Source organism: Pezoporus flaviventris, unplaced genomic scaffold, assembly GCF_033815535.1.
Source record: "Pezoporus flaviventris isolate CSIRO_AGI_PZ_B2104156 unplaced genomic scaffold, CSIRO_AGI_Pfla_v1 ptg000056l, whole genome shotgun sequence".
Classification (NCBI taxonomy): domain Eukaryota; kingdom Metazoa; phylum Chordata; class Aves; order Psittaciformes; family Psittacidae; genus Pezoporus; species Pezoporus flaviventris.
The window spans coordinates 350,653-369,687 of NW_026892604.1; the positions used below are offsets into that span (position 1 = coordinate 350,653).

The 19,035-nt window shown below is 54.2% G+C and overlaps 1 protein-coding gene across 1 annotated transcript in view; it reads right to left on the bottom strand.

The window, feature by feature from the left end:
- LOC133277466 (hydrocephalus-inducing protein-like) overlaps positions 1-19,035 on the bottom strand; it is a 43,938-nt gene that overhangs the window by 15,718 nt on the left and 9,185 nt on the right. The window contains exons 8-18 of the mRNA XM_061469306.1: positions 17,974-18,209; positions 17,290-17,390; positions 15,997-16,132; positions 15,372-15,536; positions 12,648-12,800; positions 9,635-9,873; positions 7,862-8,102; positions 6,636-6,779; positions 4,850-4,993; positions 3,754-4,067; positions 1,682-1,721 (exon numbers count right to left, since the gene is read on the bottom strand). Of these exons, the coding sequence (XP_061325290.1) occupies positions 1,682-1,721; positions 3,754-4,067; positions 4,850-4,993; positions 6,636-6,779; positions 7,862-8,102; positions 9,635-9,873; positions 12,648-12,800; positions 15,372-15,536; positions 15,997-16,132; positions 17,290-17,390; positions 17,974-18,209 (1,913 nt within the window). The remainder of the gene's footprint in view (positions 1-1,681; positions 1,722-3,753; positions 4,068-4,849; positions 4,994-6,635; positions 6,780-7,861; positions 8,103-9,634; positions 9,874-12,647; positions 12,801-15,371; positions 15,537-15,996; positions 16,133-17,289; positions 17,391-17,973; positions 18,210-19,035) is intronic.

Here is a 19,035-nt window from a genome sequence, read left to right on the forward strand (position 1 = left end):
AGACAAGACCCAAACCTCACTCTGCTTAACTTTTGAGATCAGACAAAATGGTGGTGGGTAGAAGACAGTCTGTGTGTGTGCCAACATACTAATCCCCATCACAATCAGCAGGCAGGTCCCAAGGATACCCAAAGGCCATTCAAAACCTTCAGAACTCTCAAACGATGCTGCTGCACTTGTCACTGGGGCTGGTGCAGCTGCTGGGCTTGCCGGCTCTCCCACCGCCAGCTTCTCTTTTCCTGAGTCCAGCTCTTCCTCCTCTGCCTTGCTGGGAAATGCTGCGTGGTCTCCTGCACCCTCCTGGGGCTCTGCGGGCGGCTGCCGGGGAATGCTCTCGGCCGTCGCAGGGCTGGGCTCCTCCGCGGGCCTGGGCTCGGCCGCGGGGCTGGGCTCCGCCGCGGGCCTGGGCTCGGCCGCGGGCGCCTCCGCGGGGCTGGGCTCCTCCGCGGGGCTCGGCTCCGCCGCCGCCGCCTTTTCCCGCTGCTCAGCAGCCGCCTCCTTCCGCTCCTCGACCGCCCCAACCTCCTCCACCCGCAGCCGTCCCCTCGCGGCCTCCGGCCCCGCTCCCGCCGCCGTTTGGTCCCAGGAGCCGCTCTCCCGGGCCGCTTCAGCAGCCGCCGGCTCCCGGGGCCGCTCCCCCTCGGCTCCCCGCGGCCTCACGAAGATGGAGGCGAGGGCGAGGGCCAGGCCGGTGAAGAGCAGCGGGACGGGCAGGTACAAGTCCACGGCCACGTCCGTCCCGCCCTGCTGCTGGAGCCCGCCCGTATTACAAGTCATTGCCATAAAGCACAGTGAGACAAGAACCTTAGCCCAAGCAACACACTTGATAAACACTAACACAGCAAATACCGGCTCTAAGTAATGTACTGCATTCTGAAGCTGTGAGATCAACAAGAACAACTCTGAGAGCCAATAAATCAGCATTGTGACAGATGACTATTAATCCGATCAGATCTGTCGTTATCTCAACCCCTCGTGCCCCACGTTGGGCGCCAAAAACAATTGTCGTGGTTTAAACCCAGTCAGGTAACTCGTTCACTCACTCCCCCCCTTCTCTCCCTCCCCCTGCCCCCGGAGGGACGGAGAGGAGAGGCAAAAAGAATGCAACTCCCACGGGTTGAGATAAGAACAGTTTAGGAACTAAGGTATAACACAAATCACTACTGCTACCACCAATGATAATAATGATAAAGGAAAATAACAAGGGAAGAGAATACAACACCTCACCACCAGCCAACCGATAACTTGCCACCCCCCCAGCCCGACCAAGCTGCGACCGATACCTCTTCCAACCCTGCAGTCTCCCAGCCCTTCCGGCTAACTCCCACTTACATCCTGGGCATGACGTGCTGTGGTATGGAATACCTCTTTGGTCAGTTTGGGTCAGGTGTCCTGTCTCTGCCTTCCCCCGGCCTCCCCTCCTCCCTGGCAGAGCACGAGGCTCACAAAGTCCTTGGCCAAACCAAAACATCGCTATCAGCTCTGTTCCCAGGCCAAAAGCCAAAACACCGCACTGCACCAGCTACCAAGAAGGAGAAAAATGACTGCTACTGCTGAACCCAGGACAGCTTGTTAGGACATGAGGCCACTCTGGGAGCAGCACCCAGGACCGCAGTGACAGTGGCAGTACGTAACTGCTTGCTACACAGGAAACGTGGAAGTGAGACACACTGCCACTTACCTCCTCCACACCCAAGGCGAGGGGCTCTGTCTCCAGGAACCTGCAAAAAGAACAGAACTTTGCTCAGGGACCTTGCAGTGGAGGGAGGGAGGGAGGGAGGGAAGTCTGCACAGCAGCTCCTCGGCAGGATGGGGCCCCTGGGTGGGCATCAGTGGTGTGAGCTCAGTAATGAGCTCCAAAACCGGGATGGAGCAGGTCGACGCTTCGCGTTGACACTGCTAGAGCAGTGGTGCAGGCAGCTGGCCACTGCTTGACTCCACATCTGCTCTCTCCTGCTGCGTGATTCTGAAGATCCATTCTGGCACGGGAGGAAACAGCTTGGTGCAAAGGCTTAGCTCAGCTTTGAGCTCTCAGAGGTCCAAGGGGTGAGGGTTAGGGTGTCTCTAACCACGTGGGTCTAGAACAAGAGTAACCATGAGAGATTCATGGCTCAGAAGTCAGAGAAGGGGCACAGGTTGGTGTACGCTGCCTATGTCCAACCACACAGCAACCGTCGGATTGTCTTGCTCAGGTGATCACTCTGCCCCAGGTAGCAGCAATGACCAAAGAGTAGGGAGGAAAGAAGGGGTTGGACAATTAGAAGGATAAAAATGTAAGCACACAAAGTCTTGTTGAGGCAGAGAAACAGCATTTTTCTCTCCGGACCAAAATAAATGTGCGTGACTGATCCTGGGAGTCTCTGATGACCAGCTCCAGCAAGGTTCGAGGTAGGGAAAGTCCCAATCTTTGATCTCACCTTCATGAGACCTGATGTTTGATTCCCTCCATGTCAGACTGAGTTAGAGCTGATAATTTAGAATACCAACAGTGCTTAGTGTGGACCAGAAATAACATCTGACACGCTGCCCGTCTGCAGGCTCCTAATGAGCACCTTGGAGACCATCTTCGTTTCCAGCTCTGGCACAGAGCATCCCACGGTGTCTGCTGAGCGCCCCAGAGGGGTCACAACACTGCTTAAGGACCATGCAGAGCAGCAGAGGAGCTCTCGTCACGTCCACAGCACTAAGGAGCAGCCAAGGGGCTGTGCAAACCCTCTGGAGAGGTGGACACCCCTCGGCAGGGGCAGGACAGAGGCCGTGTCCTGCCGAGGTGCTCAGCACCCTCTGCTGCCAACAACGCAACCACTCAGCACCCACCACTGATCTAAGTTACGGGAGAGGGCAGGGGGCTCCCAGCAGAGCTGACAGCCCTGCTCACCTCCCTCCAGCTGCTTTTTCAGACTTGCCTCTGCATTTTAGGGTCTGCTCTTGAAGGTGTCGTGCATCAAGCAGGGCCCCACTAAAGACTTGGTGTTACTTGGGAAGACTCAGCTGAGAATGGGCCACCCCAGTGCCCTGCTCATCTCCCCCAAGCCCTCCTAGTAGCCACAGCTCATCGCCAGTTCCCACGAGGTCACCTCCTGCGAGTCAGATCCCAATTCCCTTCACACAACTGCTTCTTGATCAGCTCTCTTGTTTGGAATAGCAGCACTGCAGTGCGCCACGGTGAACTTTGCTGGCTTTCCTAGGGCATTACAGAAAACCGTTTGCTACTGTCCTTCAAACTGCCTACACCAGACTTTTGTACCATGCAGAGAAGCCACAGCAGGAGGACCACTAGGAATGTGCTTCTAGATGGGCTTCAGCACCACTACAAGATTGCTCTTGGGCTTGGAAACCACAGACCACCACTGGATGGTCCTCCTCCCCAGGGATGTCCATACAAGGGCTCCCTCCAGCATCTACAGCTGGACCTAAAGCCACAGCAGAACCTGCCATTCCTCTCTAAAACTCTAAATAGCTCTTCTGTGAATGTGACGTGCAGTTCAACAGATGAACACTCGCTTCGAGGGGCTGTTTGCCTCAGGCCCAGAAGCTCTGAGAAAGCAGCTTTCTACATCAGCCTTCCCAGCATCAAACTGGCGCAGATCACCTATTCCCTGAGCACCTTGGCTGAGCACAGCTGAGAGGTGGGATTTCCTCAAGGCAAGGTTGAAAACAATTTGGCAGATCAGACAAACGGCCTCGGCCTTTGCAAACCACAAACAGGACATCAGGAAGAAGAGCTTCCAGGAGAGGGAAAGGTGCACATACCTCACTGGGTTCACCTGGCTGTCCTTCAGGAATGACCAGTGGTACTGGACAACCAGCGGGCTGCAGTTGCTCATCTCCATGTAACGCACATCCTTGGTGTCATTCAAGATGCAGCCAAAGTCCAGGGCCGTGGTCTGGAGCTGGAGATTCGGGAAGTAGACTTCTCCCCGAACAGTGACCTGCTCTTCATGAGGATGCTCCAGGAACCTGATCTTCAGAGCCTTCTCTGCTGCCCGGATAAGCAAGTCTTCCTCGTAAGCAGGGTTAAATGCGATGCAGAGTTGAAGTTCCTCCCCTCTCCTCAGCTTCGTGGGCTGCAAGGAGATGAAGAGAAAATGTTCCACGTGTGACCCCAACATGAGCTTCTCGCTTCATCCTCCGTTTTCTTCACAGCGTCTGACCAAGCACCACACTTCTGTCTGAAGCTAGCTGAGGCTCACGCTTCTGTGCTCTGCACCAATACAAGAGGAAATCCACACTGGTCTCCTCAATTCTGGATCCCCAGAAGCCACGTGCTAAACACAACCAAAGCAGCACTCTGGCATCCAGGCCTCCGCCCTGACTCTGGAGGAACTCCTTCATCCTGCAGCACAAGCACAGTGGCTTTGCAGCCTCACCCATGCAGGCGCTGATCACTGGCAGGCACAGAAACGGTGGCTGGACCTATGACAACACGTGCCTCACAGAGCCCATGCCCAGCACCTTCCGCAAACACCAGGGCAGGAGCCAGACAGCAGCTGGAGAAGCCTACCTCAGCCTTCCCAAAAGCAGGGCTGCCCTCAAAGACAGCAAGCTGCTCCCCACGTTATCTGAGGATGGCTGCTAGAGAGCTGGCATGCTTTCCAGGAGGCACCTTTCCTACAGCTTGCCCAGACCTGCTCCCTCCTCCTCCTCTCTTCAAGCCAGGAGGTCTCCTCCCGATTCAGATGGCATTCTCTTTCCTTCAGCAGCTCATTTTACATCTGATTTAGCTCGGCCCAGTTTACTGCAGACTCTACAGAACACACTTCCCTGCTGGAAGACCTCCCAACAGAGACACACCACCACGTTCATCCCTCTTCAAAGCTCAGCAGCAAGAAGGTCCAGGGCTGCTCACCTGAGCATCTGCAGGGAGAGGCTGCTGGTCCGCACCGCAGATGGAGAAGGGCTGCTCTAAGGCAAGGACCACAGTGAGGGGCAGGCAGCAGATGTTCTTTAAAGAGAGAGGCTTGTACTGAAGAGTCAGGACATCACTGGGGTGCTACAGAAACAGGAAACAAGAAAAAAGGACCTTGAAGCGGCCATGGACTTCCTCCCCAACCCCAAAAGCGCATCCATCTCTATTTACTCTTTTGATTGGTTTCTACCCCTCTGGAAAGTTTGTCCTCCAACTGTATCAGACGCTTTCATGTTTAGAACCCACAGCATCCCCCAGGGGACAGGCAAACAGGCTCGCCTACAGATGAAGGAGCAGGCCCCCAGAGGAGGCAGCTGCTTCAGCAAGATCCAAACCAGAAAGTGAACCCAGTCTGGCTCCACTTGCGTGTCCTCTCCTGGGCAGAGAGGACACACAGGCACAAGGCCATTTCCACTCACATACAGTACTTTCTTACCACCTTATCAGCTCTGCCAGGCCCGTAAAGCAGTGACGCTGCTCACAGGAGACAAGGCCTGCAGCGGAGAGCCTGCAGCAGCCCGAGGTCAGCTTTGAACAATTACGGGCACACGCAGACAGCTCCAAACCTCAACAGTCTGGCCGCAACCTGCTGCCCCTGCTCCAGTGACAAGATGTTGCAGTCTCAAAGCTAAGCCCAGCCGAAGCCTTTTCCTCCTGTCCGTGCATTGCTCCGGGCTTCCGGCAGGGTTTAGCTAACCTAGACAGTGGTTGGGAAACTAATTCTGGATGTATTGACATCCAACTCCTGCAGTGTCGTAGCACTCAATACATGGGAGCATGTGGCATCAAGCAGACCCCAGGCAGACAGCAGGGGGAGCTGAAAAGCTTCTGATTAGATGTGAACTGCCTGCTCGCAGGATCTGGGCTTCTCCGGAAGCCTGGGAACCGGAGGAGGGACCTGAAACCACAGAAACTAAATCAAGAGCTATCTGCTCTTTTTCAGACACCTGGCACGAGGGGGAAAGATGATGCAGGAGTCGGGATCCAGACACTAAAGGGCACACACTTTGCACTGGTGCTCTCGTCACTGCAGCTGAAGGGCACCCGTGGGTCCTTTGAAGAAGGTGAGGCTTGGGAAAGGCAAAGAGGCAGCATCCACAGCGACAGCAGGGAAGGCAAAGAGGCACAAGAGACGCCAGTTTTTCCTCATCAGCTTGAGGAGTTGACAGGAATGGCAGGTTTTCTCAGCTTCCCTACACGATCGCTGCTCAGACATCACCACGCCTTGGAAGATCCTCAAAACCCTGAGTACAGACACTGGTGTCTCTCGAGAAGGGGCCATGCTCCCCCTCGGCAGAGCAGCTGCAATCTCAGTTTTACCTGGGTGAAGTTAGAGAACAGCCTCATCTCTAGCAGCATCCTCACTCCTTTCACCACCAGCTCAGGGAGAGTGAGCAGGGATCTGCTCTCCACCTGCAGCCCCAGCACACGAGGTGGCTCTTCCAAAGCCCACGCTGCTCTCACGGCTCCCACACCTCGGCCCGTGCCCTTGGCTCAGCAGCTCAATTCCCTCTCCACATCAAGAAGGGCAGAATAGAGCCGTGGAGACTGTCCCCAGCCCCAGAGGGGTGAAAGAACGAGCTCGCCATTCATGACAAAAGCTTGGCCTGGCTTAAATCAACAGCCAAAGCTCTGTGGACTTGGAGAAGCTGTTGAGCTTCCTCCTTTGGACACAGGCACACCCCAGCCACACCAGTCAGTGCCAGCATGCAATCCAGAGACTCACCTTCTCCACCCGGAAAGGGATTTCTCTGCTGGATATTTGCAGGGCGGGAGCAATGAACTCGCACGTGACGTCCACCTGCATGATCAGATTCTTCACTCCCTCCTTGCCCACGATGGCGTGACACAGCAGCTTCTCCTTCACCACCTGCATGCGAGTCACACGGCACCCAGGGGGTGTTATCAGGGTGTCCAGAAAACATACTGCAGCTGTGAGCCACCCACCCACAGACCCCATTACTGCAGGAAGTTACAGCCACTGGTCTCCTCAGGAGCTCTCTCTTCTTTAGATGCTGCATCCTCTTCCTTCTGCACTCACATGTCCCTGATGTTACAACCCAACCGCCACAAAAGGCCCTCGGGAGTCTTGTGCTGCCTACAGCTGTCACAAGAATCCCTGCCACAAATGATTATTGGTTTGATTTGTCCCACTGACAAGCAAAATGCTTACTGAGAGCTCTAGGAACTCATTCAAAAAACCAAACCAGACGGTATGAAGGGAAACAGGTGATAGAAGGATCAATGCCAGCAAATCCTCCCTTGGAAGTTTAGTGGAAAGGATCCGTGGGAAAACCCCAAACAGCCAGCCTGCCTTCCTAGGATGTACTGTGTCCTCCGAGAGCTGGCTTTAAACCAAACCTCCCCAGGAAACAGACGTCTTCCACTTGGCATGAAAACCCTTTCCTTAAGCTGGATGCCCTTACATCCAAGACTTTTCCTCATTCCTCATGGTTTCACTTCCCCACATTCCTCCCTTTATTCCTCTCCCTTCCCTCTGACACACCACCACAACCCAACTCCTCCTCAGAGCCTACACACTTCAGAATCACCTGTGCTGCACGTGCAACGCAGGGTCTTGGGCTTCTAACCAACCTCAAGAGTGTGAAGTTCTCAAGACCCAGGGAAGGTGGAAAACCCAGTCCCAGGGTCTTGGCTTGGACTGCAGGAGCCAGGTAGCCACGGCTGAGCTCACAGATGCCCATTTGGCTTTCCAGGTAGGACACCCTCACCAGTGGCCTGACCACTTCATTCCCTTTCCGGTACCTTCTTCCCCCTTCAGCAAAGCCTTACGGGCTCAGGACTGCACAGGGACAGTCCCGTCGGAGTCAACCAGCTGAGAAATCAAGTCTTCCTCAAGCTACCACTGAGGCAATCCTTTAAAACACCTCTCAAACTCTAGGAGCAAATGTCAAGGGGCTGCAGAAATGCCCTGATGCGGACGGAACTCACCTGGGGGGTGCTGCAGGAGCCTTCCAGCACCATCTCCGCTGTCTGGCCAGGCATCAGCTCCGTCCTCAGCGGCTGAAGCTTAAACACGGGGCCGCAGGAGGAAACCTTGCCCTTGGTGTTCCTGACGGGAGGGAGATGCTTGCGCTGCTCAAGTGTGGTGCCACCTTCTGTGGTCCAATAGAGCAGATGGGTGCGTTGTCCTTTGTTTGTCATCTTGAAGCGGTAACAGCAGGGATCCAGGCTAGAGGAGAAGCAGAAACACAAAATGGCAGGGGAGCTGCTATTTGCCAGGGGTCACCCAGCGTCAGCACCCTGAGGGCACGACCTGATTGCACACTCGGCAACAAAACCACCTCCAAGAAGGCTGACCGAGCGTAAAGCTTCACCAAAAGGCAGACCTTGGCTGCCCCTAGGTTTGTCACCATCCACCAGCTGCTCTGCTTGCAGCCAGCAAGGAAGAGCTTCGTACACAGCCTGCCCCAGATGCAAGTGGGGGCAGGAACAGCCTCGCTGCCGTTCCACCTTCCCCTTGGCACCTGTTGTTCATGCCTCTGAGGCGTCTCTTAGGGAGCATCCAACCCTCATTGCCCCCAGCGTACCACCCTCTGGGGGCAGCCGACAGCAATGGCAACAGCTCCAAACTCAGCCCGCAGGCAAAGGCATGAAGGGCGGCAGAAGACGTGAATCACATGGACGCTGTCCCCTCCCTTGTGCAGCCACCCTGTGCAACCACACTGAGCGCAGCAAACTCCGGACAAGCACCAACCTCCCTGCAATGGCCCTGCTTACGTGGACGGCTCGTGGCTGCCTATTTTACCTCTCCAAATCTGTCCCAAGTGCTTAAGGTAGGATTAACCTGCTCTTTCTGCCCCAAGAATTCAGGTATCGGAGCACCACGGACCCCCTCTGCAGCCAGAGAAAGGAAGAGGCACCCCAAGAAGACAGTTCTTCTTGCCTGAGGAGGTCTCCAACACAAGGCAAACAGCACTTTTTTCCTCCCGTCTTTAAGAACATGCCTGCTTTCAGACACACACGTTGGGACCAGTGAATCCTCTCCTGCCAGCTCAGCGATTTCAAGTCAGACTCTTTGTTCATCCCACTCCACCTCAGCAGACTTCCACACTTCCTTCCCCTTCCAGGGCTGGTCCTGCACCCACCCTCGCTTGCCCGTGCCTCGCAAAGCAGGCAGGAGAAACCAGGAAAGAGCCACCACGCCTAATAAAGAGCAACCGGGCACGGAGTGCGGTAGAGGAGCCAACTGGGGAGTGACACAGGGCAAAGAAATTCTGCTGCTCCTCCAGGGCTCCCCGGCAGAGGTAGAAATAAACCAGCACCATTCATTCAGTCGAGGAGCTGCTAACAAGCTACTGCCCAGGCTTGCTGCTGCTCTGAGATGATACTCCAGAGCGAATGGGAAAGCAAGCAATATCACTGCAAAGAGAAACCTGGTTACACTTGCAAGGCAGCATTTCCCAGCTGGAGGCTTCCAGGACCTGCTCTTTTCCTCCAAATCTTTCTTCCATAAAGTGAGGAAATAAATGGATTAGGACTAAAGATATAATTTAGCAGCAACAATTTAGCAACTGGTCTGCAGCTGGGTGGCTTTTCAGAGTACCTAACGACTTTCAGATGGCCATCAAATGTTTCTAAAGGAACCCCTGTGGCTTCAGGGAAGCAGAGCCAGGACCTTGAGCACTGAAGAAGCTTGAGGGACTGCAGCAGAACTCCTCCTTGCTGAGCCCATGGGGAAGTGGGAGCCGAGAGATTCCCTACCTGAAGCAGGGGCCCAGCTTGAGCTCCGGGCCAAAGGGTTTGTCAACGACAATCGTGGTGCCAACGCCAACAGCCTGGACGGGGATGACGCAGGCATGACTGTTCTCAATGAACAGCACCACCTCGTCCTTGAATTGCTCCGTGTCATCCAAATTCGCAGTGACAACCACAGACACCTCGGCCTTGGCAGGGATCACTCCTTGACTGGGTCCAATACTCCACCACGCGTTTTCGCCAGCCTGCAAGACAACCAAACACTCATTTAGGATGCAAACCACGGACCTGGCTGCCACCAGCCAAGGGCTGCCCAGACAACACGGTCACACCAAGCCAGTGGCTGGGAAGATTCCACTGACATTCACGTACGACTTCTCGGGTTCATGCTGACACAGGGCAGCTCGCTTGGAAAGGAGCCCTGAGAGCACTGCTCCAAAGGTGAATCTGCGAGTCTGCTCCCTCACAAAGCTCATTTATCAAAGCTTGGCAACAAGCCCGCCAGAAAATTGTACCCCAGAAACTATTCCTGAGGAGTGAGGATGGGCGTCTCGACGGAGCCAGACCTTCAACTCCCTGGGGTGACCCGGCACAGCCCTGCTGTCCCAGCCAGGCCAACAGCCCGTGTCAGGGGAGGAGGATTTGCAGCCTGCCCTCATTCTTTCAGTCAGCATCTGCTCTGGCTCCAAGGGGCAGCACAGCGCAGTGCTGAACAGGAGACCTGCCAGGGCCACAAGGCTCTGCCGAGACACTTTCTCTTGGCTTTCTAGGTCAGCTTGCCTGCCCCCAATCCAGCCTGTGTCCCACAGACAAGAAATCTCTTGGAACCACGCTACAAAATCCCCCCACTTTCCAGACAAATACCCAACCTCTGATAACATCTCTGCTACTTGCTTATCCTTGAGTGTGCCGGAAAACGATGCCACAGCTGCATGCATTCGATGCACAAAGGCAGTGGCTATTTCTGACCCTGTAGGAGTTTCTTATACTATTGGACATCAGAGTTCCTGAGGAACCAGTAAGGGTTGGGATCCATCACTTCAGAACTTCACCACAACAGTCAGAATCTTATCCCAGCACAGACGTCCATCGTGAACAAAAGCTTCCACAGTCTGCTTACAATGGACACCAGTGCGCAGCTGATGGATAGAGGGAGGGAGGGAAGGAGAGAGGGAGGAAGGGATGGAGAGCTGCCCTAAGGGACGACTGAGGAGACACCAGTCAGTTCTCTTGAAGCTACTTACAGCTGATTCACTGAAGTGATCTGGTCACTCTGGCCTTGCACAAGTGACAGAGGAAGCAGAACACCGCATTACAAATGCAGCTGCGCTTGATCAAGCCGTGGCTCTAGCAAGAGCCATAGCTCTAACAACAGCATTCCCACTTTGTCAGGCTGACCCACTGGCCTCGTAGGGCTGCTCATGAAGGGGAAATAAACCCCGTCCTGCACCGGCTGGGTGCAGAGCCTTGTCCTGGGTGGTTCAGCATTCCTGGTGGCGGGGGACCCTCTGTTCTTCATTTCAAAGCTGCTCCTTATCCACACAAACAGCCAGCGCCAGGAAACAGCCCAAAAGCACCCCGAGCCCTGCACGAGGAGGAGATCAGAGCCTGAGGCTGGCTACCTGCTCCCACCACCAACCGGCCTCCTCCTGGCTCCTCAGCATCAGCATCTCCTCAGCACAAGCGTGGGGACCACTGCGGTTTAGCCTCTGCCCCGAGCACCAGCAAGGGGATGTTTCACAGAATCAAGGGGCAGAGCTTGTCTCCGTTTGTGTTCCCTGTCCACAGCTCACCCCTCCAGGATCGCATCTGCCCTCCCTGCCAGGCTGGGGAGGTCAGGGACACCACTCTGACCATCGCGGTTCTCCAGGACACGGCTACGGCTTGGCCAGCTGTTGCCACGCACAACGTTTCATAACCAAACTGCCCCTGCTTTTCCTCTGGGAAAAGCTCTCAGCTTGCTTCTAGAAGCACAGCCGTCTTGAAGACTTCTAAGCCTCTGTAATTCAGCTGCCAACAGGCACAGCACAACAGGACATGTTTGCTTTCCCCTGACGAGCAGAGTAACAAGTGCTTTGGTTACCAGCAAGTCAGAAAGGGCACTCAAGGAGGCAGCTGCTGAGGGCACTGGGGTGCTTGCTCTTTGCAGAGATGGAAAGCAGATTTTTATGGTGCGGACAAAGAAACCTGCCTGGGAATCTCCCACTTTGAGGGTCTCTTGAACCCCCAAACAGCTGCAAAAGCAGCAGGAGGGAAATTCAGCCCCCTCCTCCTTGCCCAGGGGGCTGAGCCTCTGCTCTCACACACTGCTGCCTGCTCCATGCGCGGACACAACCAAGTCCCCAGCGACAGGCCTGGGTGAAGCAGCTCCACAGCTTCAACAACCCAGCCTGCACCAGAACAAACCTCCTCTGAAGCCCCTCACAGACTCCCCTCCGCTGGGAAGCACCCCCCAGCCCCAGCACACTAGCCCTTCCCGCCCGCATCAGCCCATCAGAGGATCCCACAACCTTCTTCTGCTCCGCAGCCTGTTCCACCACGCGGCTTCCAGGAATTAAACAGCCTTCTTCTGCAGCCACACGCTCTACAACGCTACAGAGCCCACAGGCTCTGCAGGTACACAGACCTTACGAGTCTACTTCTGGCCAACAACCCAGCTGGTTTCACCCCCAGGGAGGTGTGAAACCCACTTCACCGTAAGCACCTTGAGGACAGACCTCTCAGTTCCAAAAACAAAGACTCCCACAGCTAAACGCCTTCCACAGAATAAAGGGAGAACTTGCAGAAATGAGCTCCTTTCTGCTCAAACATCTCTGCAAACTCTGCTTTACTGACGGGTGCCCCAGCTACAACTGCCCCCAGAGCCAGGCTTCTCTTGCTCCACTGGGATGGAACATCTTGCTTTCTCTCTCAAGACACGTCTCAGGGATGTGGAAATGTTGCACAGAAATAAAGAATTCAGTCACAGGCTGCTATGGGCCAGTCACTTGCACTGGAAAACAGCCCCAGCGACACTTACCATCTTTGCCGAGAAGGATGCAGGGATGACAGACTGATTGCAGAGGTGGAGGCTTCGGGAAGCATCTTGTAGAACTTGGATGCAGCCAAAATTTATCTCACTTGGGTGCACGTGGACAACTGGTCCTTCGCCAGTGCTCAGTAAATGGATTTTCTGCTCCAGGAGGCAGGCAGGAAAAAGAACAAAACAACAGGGAAAGTCTACAATGACTGGACAGCTCTAAGGGTGCTCGTAGGCTGGGGGAATTCTGACTCTTTGAAGCTCTCAGGGTTGGGAGGCTGAAACAGGAAGGCTGGAGCAAAGGTGGCACCTGGAGTGATCCCTGCGGATCGGAAAGCCACAAGATCCCATCATGAGGGGATACAGAACCCCCATCTCCCATGCATGCTTTTCACACCTCCTCCACGCTGTCAGCTCTCCTTCCTCTACCCTGTGCCTACGCCTGCTCCTTCTACTGCTCCATCACGCCATAAACCACCCTCCCTGACTGCTGCGGCTGCACGGCCACACTGCACAGCAACTTCTTCAACCTTCCGAAAGCTTCTCCTGTCAAAACCAGCACAGCCTGGAAGCAAAGCTCCTCTGCACAGTAGAGATCATGCAAGCTAGCTGCCTCTCATTTCTGCTTGTGTGCATTCCTGGGATTAGTTCTTTCTTGCATTGAGACATTCATTATTAATTGCATCATTCCAGCAGTATTTTTTCTGGTGACAGCCTGAGACCCAAAAGTTTCTTCCTGCAGAAGGGGCACAAACTAGTGGAGGAGGAATGGGGATCCTTTTGATAAGCCCCCTTCTCACGTCACTAAAACCAATGAGAATTCATTCAGTCTGGCTGGATCTCCCCAGCTCCAAACACCCCAAGCCTTAACCAGGCTTGTAGAGCCTCAAGAAAGCAAGGCTCTAGGGAGACCTTAAAGCAGCTTCCAGTGCCTAAAGGGGCCAACAAGAAACCTGGAGAGGGGCTTTGGATAAGGGCCTGTGGGGACAGAACAAGGAAGAATGGCTCTAAATTGACGGGGGGGGGTGGGGTTGTGTGTGATCAAGATGGGATCCCGGGAAGAAGTTCTTCCCTGTGAGGGGTGGTGAGGCTCCGGCACAGATTGCCCAGAGGAGCTATGGCTGGCACAGGCTGCCCCATCCCTGGTACTGTTCAAAGCCAGTCTGGATGTGGCTTGGAGCTACCAGGTTTAGTGGAAGGTGTCCCTGCCTGTGGCAGGGAGTTTGAACTGGAGGAGCTTTGAGGTCCCTTCCAACACAAACCACTCTGAGACGCTGCAATATCTTGCGTTCTGGAATAAAAACCAGCCACTCCCCTGAGCTCAGGTTTGCATCAGATGATGCACAGGATGTGTAACAGGACAGCGGTGGTTCTGCTGGCCCTGAAAGCTCTGCAGCAGTCAGCTACCAGGGAACTCCTGAAGCTGCACTCAAGCCATAAGGCAGAGCCAGAGAAAATGACACCCAGAAACTCCCATTTGCGCAGGCAACAGCCAGCCAGGTTTTGACCGGCATTTGCTGGCTGCGAGCAGCAGCCCAGCACGAGCGCAGCGCCTTGAGGATGGACTGACCGGGCACAGGGTCACTCAGTCCCATGTGTCGTGTCTTTAGGGACAGCCACGATCCTCCGACTGAAATGCTCACCCTTTGGGCAAAAGATTGACACGTTCACCTCCACGTCCAAAAGATTAAGTTAGGGCGAACTTTGAAACTAAAAACTGTTAGCCCAAGGGCAAAAGCTGTGCAAGAAACCAGTACTTAAAAAGCAGCTCACAGTTAAACAACTGGTTATTCTAGTGGGGAGAAACCTTCCTCTTCAAGGGAAATATTCCTTCTATATAAAGAGAAGTTGCTCCTAAGAGCAGCTGTGGTCAAACTTCAGACCTCCAGCACTGCCTGGCCTTCCTCTTCACTCTTTACACACATATCCACAACAGGGTGGAGTGGAGATACTTGGTGGCACCCAGGGGATTTAGGAGCAGCATTTCTGTTCACTTTCAGAAAAGTCTGAATGCCTGCAAGTACTTTCAAAATGTCAGCCTTATTTGTCGTTGCAGAAAGCATCAGGTTCCCAGCAACCCTCTGACATCCTCTTTCATGCCCCAAGGTTTGACAAGACTTTTTAATACAGCTGCTTCAAAAGTTAGTACCATTTTAAAGTTTCATTAACTAGATTCATTCTCAGTTTCAGCCAGATGAAGCCAGGAGACTACAGACACCACCCCCTTGTCTACATTTTGTTGTCATTGCTGCTGTTGCGAACTACATCTTTTAGCAGGCTTCAGCCCACGAAGGCTTTGCCTCATCCGCTTCCAAGCTTGGTGGACAAAGAAAGACTGTGCTCCAGATGCAAGCCCTGTGGAGACTCTGGTGTCCTTGGTGGGGCTTTTGGCAAGGACATCTGATGGATGGCTGTTGCTCACACATGACGGACCTGACTTTCAGCAAAGCTCGGGGTTTCAGGTTAAGCTCGTTATCCTGTCTCACATCCCCGTAATTAAATGCTGTGTCAGACACTTCCACACAGACACACGCAAGTGTCAGACACACCACCTAAGGGGATACCAGCCTCCCTCTCCTCCAGGCATTAGTGTTGCTTATGCCACGAATCCCTTCTTTCCTTGTAGACAACAGCCGTAGATCATTTTCTCTGGAAGATCCCCTACACGCTTTACACGCCACCAAGATGAGAGGCACAAAGCTGCAGGTCTGCCCCAGCACTCACCAGTGGGGATTCTTTACTCCCAAACACCGCAACATGAGCAACGGTGTCCTGCTCTCCTGTCACCTGGACTTCCAGTGTGAACGGGATCTCCACCGAGCTGTGAGGCTGGATAATCCCACGGGGCTCAGGGCTGGAGTACCACACAGCAGCAGCATCCTTGTTCTCCTGTAAGGGACAGAATCAAGCACGACTTCAGAGCGACCTTTGAGGAAACTTTCAACTCTTCAACATCTACCACAACGGCAACTCGCACACGGGCCTAAAAATCCCTAGGAGGAAGCAGAAAGGCACAACTCAAGATGCAAGACATGTATGGGTTCAGCATCCTGAGGGGGTTCAAAGCTGCTGCCTCCACAACCCCCCGTCCCGTGCCGACAGCCTCCTTGCAGCAGCTTTTCACAACCCTGCAAGCTCTCCTGCATTGAAAGCATCCTGAAGACTAGAATATAATCTGCTTCCTGGAGAGTTTAAGCTGCTTCCTCAAGCTGATATTCAGGTAGCTTCCTGTTCCCAGCAAACCTTTAGGCTTGAATACAAACCAGCAACATCTTAACCAAGCCTGTTGTTTCCCTAACAACAAACCCCTAGGTGACATTGGAGCCAAGAGGCGGATGCGATGGCAAACCTGAGGAAGAGCCCAGTAGCAGCCTGGCAGGTTGCTGTCGTTCACAAGGGTCAGCATCTGCTGATAAGGGACTTTGAGAGAGCATCGTCCAAATGTCACAGCTGGGTGGAGCACTCGCAGCAGGGGAATGCCACATCTAGGCAGAGAGATGAGCAAAAGGGAATTAGGTTCTGAGACAGTGTTGCTTGCTTGTTTACTTCTCAATGAGCACCAAATGGAGCAGATACATTTGTCACCGTCAAGTAGACATCTGATACCCCTACAGTGACAAACAGCCTTTAATTTCTTTTCACCCAACAACCTCTTGCAAAAGAGGGGCAGACCCCGAGTCTCAGCATCACAAAAGCTGCTCAGTGCCCAGGCAGAGCACGTTGCCCTGTCCCAGGTCAGCTTTGCCCCTCCTTTGCCCCAGGAGGCTTGCAAGGACCCTCTCAGTGGCCCCAGCAAGGTGTGAGCTCTGAGGGAGCTTTCCCACTGAGGAGCAGCGCCCTGTGCCGTCAGCCGTAACCCTCTCCCACGCCCTGTGGCTGCCTTGGTCCTTTCCCCACGGGTCCACACACCAGCTGCTCCCATTTGCACTTGTTCTACTCAACTGCAGCCCAGGCACTGACTGCGCAACTCTGCCTGGGAGAGGGAACAGCACCGCTGAGCTGCATCCCTCTTGCCATTGAACTGACGCCCACCGCAGCACAACAGGCCTGAATCTGCCTGAAGCAAGAACAACTTTTAGCTTAACTCTGAGAACATCAATGCTCAACAGAGCCAGAGGGAAGCACAAAAACCTGAGCTCACCTTCCACACCAAGGACTACTTTGTCTTTCAGAAGATCTCACCTTTACTTTTCCCTCACCACTCCTGCCCTAAGCCCCTCACCCATCTGCACGCCCCCTCCTTAACTGAGACAGACAACACCTTGCAGCAGCTGCTCGCTGTAGCCCAAACCAGCGTTGCATTCTGGTCACAACCCAGCACAAGTCCAACGCTTGCAGGAAGGAGGAGAGGCGGCCCTTTGGAAACATTACACCTCAAGCCCCCAGAGCAGGCCAATAGGGAATAGAATCACAGTTTCCTGTAGGAAAAGGCTCTGGGCCGTGCCTGTGGCTGAGCACAAGTGCTGCTCATCATGGACTGCTTTCCATGCGCTGCTCTTCTCCTGTCTAGCTGGGCACAGCTAGCTCATTGAGCAATGCTCCTCGTTTGGAGCTGGAGCCAGCCAGCTCTGTGCAAGGCACCACCACTTGCTCGTGGCAGATGCACAGCGAAAGAAGACGGGCTGCAAGGAAGCGCTGGTACCTGGCTCTGATGGGCAGTGATAACACCTCTCTGCCAACACCATCCACATCGACCACCAGGGCCAGCTTGTATCTCTTCACGGTGTTGGAGCACAGGGTGACCTGGGAGACAAGAGCATCAAATACTTCATCACTCCCCAAACCCATCGTCCATACGCAGAGCCCTCCAGATCTCGTTCCACGGCAAGGAAAGGGAGGATTTAGTAGATATTAGGAAAATGAGGTATCAGGAAGAAGTTCTTCCCTGTGAGGGTGCTGAGGCCCTGGCACAGGTTGCCGAGAGAAGCTGCGGCTGCCCCATCCCTGGCGCTGTTCAAGTCTAGCTTGGACGTGGCTTGGAGCAACCTCATCTGGTGGAAGGTGTCCCTGCCCATGGCAGGGGGTTGCAACTGGATGAGCTGTAAGGTCCCTTCCGACCCAAAACAGCCTAGGGTTCTCTGATGTTTGCCTTTAACTCTTCTGCTGGTTCACGTGTAGAGCACAGTCTCTGGCAGTAACAGAAGTCTTTGGACAATATCTGAATTACTGAATACGCTTTGCGGTTGCCAGGGCAGATGTAGAGCCCAACACTAGCGCACATCTCTTACTCGCATGATGCTCAGAGCCAGCAGTGCTAAAGCCCCCTCAACATCACTGAAGCTCCAGCTCCACCTCTGAAGCACGCAGGGCTGGACTCTTCCCGTACCTGGATATCCAAGTGTCCCTTGGAGCAGACGGTCCCTGTCAAGGGCCTGATAGTAAATTCAGCTGGCTTCTTGGCACCTCGCGCTGGCTTTCTCCACGACGGACCAGTGCTGTCTGACACCTGAGCAAAACTGGTCACGCTGGGTGCTCCTGAGCCGTCCCCAGGAATGCGAAGGTTGAAGTTGAAGGGCACCGGGGAAGTGTTAGTGAGGCGGCAGCACAGGGTGCGAGGAAAGCCTGGGAAAAGAACACAACAGCAGTTTATTACCCCCTGATTCCTGGGGTGGACATCCTGCTGTGATGAAACTGCGCTTGGAGTTTGCCTCCTTTCAACGGCAATTACAGCCGATTGAGAAGCTCTGTGGGGAAGTCGTCCTCAATTAAGTTCCCTTCTACGCTTGTCACACAGAAATGCCCACTCTGTGTGACGCTGAACACCGCAAGTGTCTCTCTCTAACTGTGAGGAGCTCTCACCTCCCCCAAACCAGCACCAACTCCTTCTCAACCATGACGGTGCATCCAGAACATTTACTCTGAAAAGTCAATCCGGAAAAGTCCCTGTGAACTCCACAAACACTCCCACAGTTTTCAAGAGATAAAAGCAGTATGTTGGCATCAAAGGGATGACCCAGGAAAGGAAAGGAAAGGAAGGATGAACTTGGGAGCCACAGCATGATGCAGAGCACTCTAAAGCACCTTCTCCAGACAGGAACCCCGATGCATCTCCTGGTTTGGGACAACCAAGACTGAGCCCGTGACAGCTCACAGCCCACTTCACTGGAGGCAAACCTGATGCTTGCTCAAGAACAAGCAGGACCTGTGTCTCACCCTCCCAAAGGAGTGGGGTCACACAGCCACGCTGCACGCTGGCTTTCATTACCCCACAAAGGCTGACATGGCTTCAGCTTTGCTACTTGCTTTCCATAATGGAAGCCACTGACACAACCACAGCTCATCTGGGGGGTTGAGTTCACATTTAAACTTTAGACCATCTCAGAGACAAGTCCTTTGTGAGACTGAGATGGAGAACCAGAATCTGCATCTCAGCGGACATGCTCTGCGT